General features: G+C 46.1%; 1 protein-coding gene across 1 annotated transcript; it reads right to left on the reverse strand.

Annotated features, from left to right (window-relative positions):
* Positions 1 to 5,042: 5,042 nt before the first annotated feature.
* Positions 5,043 to 9,131, reverse strand: LOC123076244 (uncharacterized). The gene is made up of 5 exons (XM_044498601.1): positions 9,034 to 9,131; positions 6,823 to 8,438; positions 6,520 to 6,734; positions 5,484 to 6,434; positions 5,043 to 5,393 (listed from the first exon to the last, which is right to left on the reverse strand). The coding sequence occupies exons 1-5, from the start codon at positions 9,129 to 9,131 to the stop codon at positions 5,043 to 5,045; spliced, it is 3,231 nt and encodes a 1,076-aa protein (XP_044354536.1).
* Between the last annotated feature and the right edge of the window lie 897 nt (positions 9,132 to 10,028).

Here is a 10,028-nt window from a genome sequence, read left to right on the forward strand (position 1 = left end):
GCTTAATTGTTGAAATACGAATCCGATATGATGCTCATATTACTAAAACAGAGAACATTTAATTGGTCAGCTAATGTTCCTATATTCATTTTGAAAACCATGTGCACCACAGATAGAGAGACAACAGGGATTTACATTTCTCTATGTGCTCTGGTTCATCATGGGTGGGCAATACACATTGTATTATCCAAAATTGGCTTGCTCTTTGTTATCATGTTCCTCTTCTGTTCTTCTTGATAAGTATATTACTTCCTCCGTTCCTACTGCCTTGGGTCCGAGCGTGTGTTGTGGTGGCATGCGTTTGTACCGGGTGTTGTTCATCGTTGGTTTATCTATAAAGCGGAGCGACAACCTTTTTCGGTAAACATAAGTCTTTTTAGATATTCCAATAAGAACTACATAAAGATGTATATAGACATATTTTAGAGTGTAAATTCAGTCATTTTGCTCTGTATGTAGTCCGCATTCGAATCTCTAAGGGATTTATATTTAAGAACGGAGGGAGTAGTACAGTATGTTCCTTGTCGGGAAGTGGAGCAAGGACATTTACAGTTGACATGGAGTAAATTGCACAGAAGTACCACAATTGGGGCATTGGAAGCAGATTGGTACCAAGATTGGTAATTTTTATGTGTCAGTACCAAGATTGGGGATAGCCGTTGCAAAAAAGTCTAAAAGCTCATTTTGTACGTATTGACACTAAAGCTGACCGATTGGGCCTGCCCGTCAGGCGCCACGCTGGCCAGTGCACGCGTCGCCTGCGCTGGCTGCGCGCGGACTCGGACGAGGCCCGCTCGGACCGTTTATGTGCGACCGAGCCAGACCCCGACCCCGACCCCGCTCGCCTTCTTCTTTCTTTCTTCCTGCTCTCTGCCTCGCCGTCGCCTGCGCCCGCCACCGCCAGCCGCCACAGCACGCCGCCGCAGCCATGGTTCTGGAGGACGAGAGCAGCGACGACAACTGAAGCCTCCCATACATGCACTCAGAAACCTCCACCGATGGGCTGAACCAGGTAAGTTACTCCATTGGAGCTAGGGTTAGGGTTAGGTTTAGGAAATTTGGGGATTTTTGTGTGTAGGTGGTCTTTGTTGTTAGGATTTCGTTTGATTTGATTTGTCCTCGTCCTCTGCACATGATGGTAACTTGGATTTTGCTTGGGCAGGTGCCTTTCTCTCTTGAGGACCCGGATTACAAGGGTCTTGAGCTAGATCTGATAGTGTTGTGCGAGAAGCATGGGAAGCCATCAGAGAGGCTTGTTGCGTTTGAAGGAACAATGACTGGGAGAAGGTTCTTAGCATGTGCAGAGCCGGTAATTTTCTTGCCTTGGTGATTAAGCACTGGATGTGTTCATTGAAAGTGGCAGAGTCTTGTTTGCCACCTGTGATTCAGTTATGTGCATGCTAAATTTGTTAGGAATGATCATTATTAAGTTCAGTGGAATGCATTTCTGCTAAAATATATGCTCCTGTTGTGTGCACGTGCTATTTATTTACACTTCTTTCCAAATGCAGTGTTGCTCAATATTAAGTTCAGTGGAGCCAGTTAGTAACAACTGCTTACTGCTGACAGTAGGTAGTCTCATTAGCTAGTTTGTTGCTGCAGGCTAGTGTAGTGTATTTAGGTGGGCAAAGTAGTTCACATTGTGTTGCTTATTACTGTTAGGATTTCATTATATTAATGGTCAATTCTTAGCAACTGCTGTTGCTTAGCACATGGCTGCTTAGCAACTTCTAAGTTGAATGGAGTGTTACTCTGGTGCCTGGTAAATATATGAGTTGATCATCCATTGTAGGATTACATTAATTTATTTTACAATGTGGTCTTGTTGCTTAGCAAATGGCTGTGCAAATCGAGTTAATGTCAGTGCCAACATTAGGTACTGCCATGAACTAACTGTTGCTTAGTACTCTTAGTAGTTGTATTGTACTAAATTTTGCCCTTCTAATTTTTCCAGGAAGGTCAGAATTGTGGGTTTGTTCAGTGGGTTGATGAGCAGTGGCCCACAACAATGGAGAATGCATTGCTGAAGCTTTGGTCAATGGTTGAAGAGAGCAAGTCTGCTAGGGTGAATGATAATCTTCAAAGTGCTCTAACTATTCATCAGTTGACAGAAGAAAAGAACAAGCTGGATGCAGACTATGACAAGTTATCAGCAGGATAGGGTTGTGGATTTCAGTTATCTGCAGTCTGCTGTCACATATCAGCACCAATGCAGAGCTGAATTGGTGCCTGGTATGAATGCAGAAATGGCAAAGAAAGATGCAGCTGCACAGAAGCTTCAACAAAAGTATGAACTCCTGTGCAACCTGACAAGTGCTCAAGCAACTGTCATCCAAAACTTGAAGTTGAAGAATATGAAAGAGAAGGAATTGTTGAGTGAGGCTAGGATGAATTTGGAGTTGAAGAATGCAGAGTTCACAAAGTTTGAGGAGAAGCTCACCCAAGAGAAGCTAGAGTTGAAGCTCCAGGTTGCTGATCTGCTGAAGCTCAAGGAAAACCATAATGAAGAGAAGCAGATGCAAGAGTTTAAGATTACTGAGCTCATCAAGGCAGAGGAGAAGCTGAAGGAGAAGATCAAGGGGATCCAGGCCATCTTGCAGAACTGAACAAGATGACTTGAGATTAGTGGGCATTGCAGACCTTTTGGGAATGATGTTTGTGCAATGACCTAGTAACTTAGAATTATGGTTGTGTAATGTATGGTTCTAGTACTAATTGTGAACTCTGGTTGTTTATGTACCTAGTAGTTATGCTATTCATCCTTTTGTGAGAAAAGGATGGATTGTGCATTTGAACTCCACTATGTAATGTGAACAATGGATGTGTATTGTATAATGTGTTGAACTCCAGTGTTACTTATGTTATAGTGATGCTTAAATGCATTTGCAAAAGTAATGCTTATGTTAGAGTGATGCTTATGTTAGAGTGATGCTTATGTTATATTGATGGATTAAATGCATTTGCAAAAGGAATAGTTACATATGTTATGTTACAGTGATGCTTTAGGTGGTTCCGTCGACCCCGAGCCACCCTAGACCCTAGTTGAATGCTTTAGGTGGTTCCGTCGACCCCGAGCCACCAAAACCCTAGTTGATGCCTTTAGGTGGTTCCGTCGACCCCGAGCCACCCTAGACCATAGTTGATGCCTTTAGGTGTTTCCATCGTCCCCGAGCCACCCTAGACCCTAGTTGATGCCTTTAGGTGTTTTCGTCGACCCCGAGCCACCAAAACCCTAATTGATAGGTTTAGGTGTTTTCGTTGACCCCGAGCCACCCTAGAGCCTAGATGATAGGTTTCGGTGGTTCCGTCGACCCCGAGCCACCCTAGACCCTAGTTGATGCCTTTAGGTGGTTCCGTCGACCCCGAGCCACCCTAGAGCCTAGATGATAGGTTTAGGTGTTTTCGTCGACCCCGAGCCACCCTAGACCCTAGTTGATGCCTTTAGGTGTTTCCGTCGTCCCCGAGCCACCCTAGACCCTAGTTGATGCCTTTAGGTGTTTTCGTCGACCCCGAGCCAACAAAACCCTAATTGATAGGTTTAGGTGTTTTCGTTGACCCTGAGCCACCCTAGAGCCTAGATGATAGGTTTAGGTGGTTCCGTCGACCTCGAGCCACCCTAGACCCTAGTTGATGCCTTTAGGTGGTTCCGTCGACCCCGAGCCACCCTAGAGCCTAATTGATAGGTTTAGGTGGTTCCGTCGACCCCGAGCCACCCTAGACCCTAGTTGAATGCTTTAGGTGGTCCGTCGACCCCGAGCCACCAAAACCCTAGTTGATGTCTTTAGGTGGTTCCGTCGACCCCGAGCCACCCTAGACCCTAGTTGATGCCTTTAGGTGGTTCCGTCGACCCTGAGCCACCCTAGAGCCTAGATGATAGGTTTAGGTGTTTTCGTCGACCCCGGGCCACCCTAGACCCTAGTTGATGCCTTTAGGTGTTTCCATCGTCCCCGAGCCACCCTAGACCCTAGTTGTTTCCTTTAGGTGTTTTCGTCGACCCCGAGCCACCAAAACCCTAATTGATAGGTTTAGGTGTTTTTGTTGACCGCGAGCCACCCTAGATCCTAGATGATAGGTTTAGGTGGTTCCGTCGACCCCGAGCCACCCTAGACCCTAGTTGATGCCTTTAGGTGGTTCCGTCGACCCCGAGCCAACCTAGAGCCTAATTGATAGGTTTAGGTGGTTCCGTCGACCCCGAGCCACCCTAGACCCTAGTTGAATGCTTTAGGTGGTTCCGTCGACCCCGAGCCACCAAAACCCTAGTTGATGCCTTTAGGTGGTTCCGTCGATCCCGAGCCACCCTAGACCCTAGTTGATGCCTTTAGGTGTTTCCGTCGTCCCCGAGCCACCCTAGACCCTAGTTGATGCCTTTAGGTGTTTTCGTCGACCCCGAGCCACCAAAACCCTAATTGATAGGTTTAGGTGTTTTCGTTGACCCCGAGCCACCCTAGAGCCTAGATGATAGGTTCAGGTGTTTTCGTCGACCCCGAGCCACCAAAACCCTAGTTGATGCCTTTAGGTGGTTTCGTCGACCCCGAGCCACCCTAGACCCTAATTGATAGGTTTAGGTGGTTCCGTCGACCCCGAGCCACCCTAGACCCTAGTTGATGCCTTCAGGTGGTTCCGTCGACCCTGAGCCACCCTAGAGCCTAATTGATAGGTTTAGGTGGTTCTGTCGACCCCGAGCCACCCTAGACCCTAAATGATGCCTTTAGGTGGTTCCGTCGACCCCAAGCCACCAAAACCCTAGTTGATGCATTTAGGTGGTTCCGTCGACCCCGTGCCACCCTAGAGCCTAATTGATAGGTTTAGGTGTTTTCATCGACCCCGAGCCAGCTCCAGAAATGGCATTAACTAATAAATAAATCCATCCATCCACATGAACAAAAGCCATATATGGCATTGATTCTTAAAGTACACCAGCAAAGTACAATAAGAGCACCAGCAAAGTACACTGAGAGCACCAGCAAGATCACATTGTACCATAGGATGCAAGAACACACATGAAGTATCTAGTTTTGAACATTACATGGCACATGTGCCATTTAGTAGTTACCACTTGCATAGAAGTAGGCTCTCCATCCTCTGTTTCTACCACCAGAAGGTGGAGTAGCAGTAGATGTAGAGGGAGCAGTAGATGTGGAGGGACCAGATTGCCTTGGGGCAGAGAATGTACCTCTCCCTCTCCCAGCACCTGGTGCAGCACCTCTACCAGCACCTCTACCAGCACCTCTAGCAGCACCACTCCCAGCAGCTGCAGCCCCTCTCCCAGCTCCTCTCCCAGCTCCTCTCCCAGCTCCTGTTCCAGCTGTTGGTGTTGTTGTAGGAGTTGGATGAGAAGTTCTTGATGCTTGTGTAGTAGCAGCAGCACCAGCATTGGAATTCCTTGCAAGAGGCTTGCATAAACAAAGAAGGAAAATGAGTTAGTACTTAAAAAAATAGAATGTACAAGAAGGAAAACCGGTTACTACTTATTAGAGGATTACCACATGTTTGTTCTTCCTCAAAGCCAGCTCAGGCTTCAACTGCTTGTTGCAGCCTGTGTACCTATGTCCTTGCAGTCCACAATTGCCACATGTTATAGTCCCCATTCTTGATGTCTCCTTAGGCTTTGGAACTTCAAATTTCCGCTTGATCCTCTTCTCTTTCTTTCTTCCTCTCTTCACTTTAAATGCAGGTGGGTCAATGTCTGGACCAGGGGTCCTTGTCCAGTCATGCTCACCAGGAACTGGATAGATCATTGGTTCATAAGCTGCCAGATAAATTTCTTTCTTGAAGAACTTGCTGACATAATCCTCTGGTTTTCTTTTGGCCTTGTTTATTGCTGAGATGGCATGGTTACATGGGATGCCACTTAGGTCCCATTTTCTGCACCCACATGTGTGCATTTGCAAGTTAACAGCATGGGTTTGCTGCCCACTTCTAACTTGCCACAAGTCCACACCAGCTTGAATTGGTTTGCAATATTTGGCCCTCTCCTTCTCAACCTCTAGCTTCTCACTATAATGGGGTGTTATGTCCCATCTAGCTTTCTTTCCACTCTCCCTATTCCTATGCCACCTCACCATCTGCTTATCCTTTATTCCATCACACATTGTCCTAATTGGTTTCTTCCTAACATCTAGGACATACTTGTTGAACACCTCAGATAAATTGTTAACTACAAGGTCAGTCTTGCAGTTTGTGTCAAATGCATGCCTTGCCCATGTTTTCTTGGGTATTTGACAAAGCCACTCCCAAGCTTGCTCACACTCAGCTCTAAGGTCATTCATTGCAATGTTAAATTTGTGTTCACTATATGCATAGGCAGCATTATCCATACACTTTTTCAGATCTTCCCCCCTAAACCCAGCATTTTGGAAGTTTGCATAGATATGCCTAAGGCAGAACCTTTGGTTGCACTTAGGAAAGACAGCATTCACTGCATTTAGTAGGCCCTGGGACACACAATTAAACTAGCTAAGCTACTATCTAGCACAAAACAACCATATAGGAACAATGACATAAGATGCAAGCACATACCTTTTGTCTATCTGACATTATTGTATATGGACCAAACCTTCCCACTTCTCCTCCTAGGCAGATTTTAAGTTGGTGTAGAAACCAACACCAGTTAGGTGTGTCCTCTTGCCCAACAATACCAAATGCTAGTGGGTATATATTGTTGTTGCCATCTCTACCAGTGGCAGCAAGTAGTTGAGCACCAGTAGTTAACTTAATGAAGCACCCATCAACACCTGAGCAAGCAAATTCAGTATTAAAAACATTCAAATGCATTTCAAGATGAAACAATATGTAACTAATGCACAAGGTGAACAAACTAACCAATGAATGGTCTGCACCCCTTGAGAAACCCCTCCCTTGCTCCATTGATGCAATAGAACATAGCATGGAATCTTGGACCTGGATGGGGGATTTTTTCAGTGGGTGTTGGAGTTACAGTAGTGACTACTACTCTACTCCCAGGGTTTGTATCCATCACTGTCTGAGCATAGTCTTTCAACCTAGGGTATTGCTTCTTGTGGTCTCCTAGCACAGCATCAATAGCTAGGTTCTTTGCCCTATATGCCATTGACTTGGGCACATCCACACCATACTTCTCCATGCAGGCATCAATCAAAGTCTGAATGCCAGTTGTTAGATCAGATCTGAACAGTGACTCATACTTCTGTGCAAGCCACTTGGCACTTACCCTTGTTGTCTCTGTACTAATAGGGCAAGTGTGCTTAATTCTCATCTTCTTAATTACAAAAGTAGTTTCACCTTTTATAACTGCTGCCACCATAAAGAAGTTGCAATGTTTTTGGTTGCATTCTACAATTATTCTTTGATCTGAGTTCCTATGATATTTGAAGTTTCTGCCTTGAGTGATGTGTAAGTTCAACAAAGCCTCTCTGAATTGATGTTGATCCTTGAAACACATCTGTAGACATAATTGCTCATGTGGTGCCTCCATTTTCTCATTGTACCATTTTCTAGGAGGCCTCTGCTTTGCCCTGCTCTTCCTTTTCTTTGGCAGCACAAATGACAATGGCTCATAACCATCATCATCAGCCTCCTTCAACAATCCTTTCTCTTCTTCATCAGATGAAGGTTGGAAATCAGGTTCCTCCTCTTGAACTACACTTGAATGTGTCCTTGTTGTAGGCCCTTTCCTAACTGGAAGCTTCTGTTTCTTCTTCTTCTTCTTCTCTTCATGTACAACTACAGTTTCTTCATCCTGTGAAACAACCTTGTCATCTTCATCCATTTCAAAAGGTTCCTCAACCTCTGTGTCACCAGAGTAATGCACCATTTCTTCCTCCTCAGATTCTTCATCATCTGTTTCTTCCTCTTCTACTTCATCATACTCTCTCTGTTTCTTTCCCTCATCCATCTCTATGTCATCAGCATCACCCATATAAAAAGGGTTTACATCACTGTCATCTTCACCTTCACAATCAGAACCACCACTGCCATCATATCCCTCTTCTTCTTCTATTTCAAAAACAGCTTTCAGTTTTCCTTTTACATTCTTGCTCTCTTGTGTGCAAACACCAGTACCATGAGCTACTAAACTGCAGCTGCTACTCTGAGTTTCAAAGGCAACTCCTTCTTCATCAACAGCATAGATGGGTGGCTCACTGAGATCATATAACACAGGCTCTTCATACACAAAAGTGGATAATTCTTGCCTCTCAAACTTGCTGCAAGGAGGTGGACATGCCCTCACTAGCAAATTTAAAACCTTACACTCCTCAACCTGCCTCTTTACTAGTTGCAACTCAGCATTACTCTCTACCATCTTCAATCCTTTCTCCCCTAAATCTGGATTCTCAAATCCTTGGGTTTCCATCACTGCAATCATATTCAGGTATGTTACATCTGAACTGCAGAGCTTCAGCTCTAACATTTCTGAAGCATCAAAAAAGAACCTAACATCCAAAATGTCATCATACAAACTGCAAAATGAAATAACAGACAAAATTGGTTAATAAACAATTTTACTTAACATATTGTCTAACATATAAACAAAGATTTGTTTCAGTTAACATATAAACAAGTTAACATATAAAGAGAGTTTTGTTTAAGTTAACATATACACAAGTTAACATATAAACAGAGCTTTCTTTAAGTTAACATATAAGCAAAGCTTTTATTTACCCTAGCTAGGTAACACCTAATGCTGCTCTGACAATTTGGACTAAGAAATAACAATGTAATCCACTGATGCTGCTCTGCTCTGCTCCAGTTAGGTAACACATAATGCTACTCTGCTCTAGTTAGGACTCATGTAATCCACTATACTACTCTGCTCTAGTTAGGCCTAGCAATTAGAGTGCTAAACATGCAGGCAGTAAACTCTAACCCTAATCCCCAATTTCAGTGAGTAAGAATGGAGCAAGAATGGAACAGTGGAGCACTTACAGAACACCACCGAAGCCATGAGTCTAGTGATGGGCGGTGCTAGGGTTGTCCACCCAAATTCGCGCCATCCGCAGCCTCTGCACCATCGACAACGCCGGCTCCGCAAAATCTTCCTCCGCGCTACTGTACTCCGAGCTGGAGTAGCCGCCACTGCCATCGAAGCGGGGGAGGTCGCCGCCGCTCGCATCGCCCAGGCCATCGCCGCCTGCCGGAGTCGCCGAGGCCATCGTTGCCTAGGGCACAGCAGCCGCGGGGGAGAGGAGGGCACAACGGCCGCGGGGGAGAGGAGGGCACAGTAGCCGCGGGGGAGAGGAGGGCACAGCGGCCGCGGGGGAGAGGAGGGCACAGCTGCCGCAGGGGAGAGGAGGGCACAGAAGCCGCGGGGGAGAGGAGGGAGGTGACAGCGCCTAAGCAGTTTGATCCATAGCTACGGCGGCGTGGTGCGGCGGCGGCGGGGCGGGCGGGGAGGCAGCCGCTGGCGAGGGTGCGAGGAAAAGGAACAGGGCAGAGCGGCGGGGTTGGGGTCTGGCTCGGTCGCACCAACGGGCCGGCCTCGTCCGAGTCAGCGCGCAGTCAGCGCAGGCGACGCGCGCACTGGCCAGCGTGGCGCCTGACGGACGGGCCCAATCGGTCAGCTTTAGTGTCAATACGTACAAAACGAGCTTTTAGACTTTTTTGCAACGGCTAGCCCCAATCTTGGTACTGACACGTAAAAATTACCAATCTTGGTACCAATCTGCTTCCAATGCCCCAATTGTGGTACTTCTGTGCAATTTACTCGTTGACATGTCTATAGGGTCGCTTCAGATGGATGCTTTCAACGATTCTAGATGGTCTGCCATGATATCCGGGAAATGCTGGGAGTTATGTCGACTTTGATAGTCTAGACTGATAGTAACAGTATTGTGCCTCTAGTTGAAGCCTTTCCGAACCCTTTCTTGCCGTACCGGCAATACAAGCCCATATCGTCCAGCTAGTTCCACTTTCCTGATTTTACTCTTGCTGCTTAGGGTTTTCCCCTTTTATCTACCCTACAATGATCAGCGTAGGTGCTTTCCGTCATACTAGCAGTACTCCACCCTTCAAGCTAAACAACACATCACTCATAATTCCAAAGCCTAGTT

This window comes from Triticum aestivum, chromosome 3D (genome assembly GCF_018294505.1).
Source record: "Triticum aestivum cultivar Chinese Spring chromosome 3D, IWGSC CS RefSeq v2.1, whole genome shotgun sequence".
Lineage (NCBI taxonomy): Eukaryota > Viridiplantae > Streptophyta > Magnoliopsida > Poales > Poaceae > Triticum > Triticum aestivum.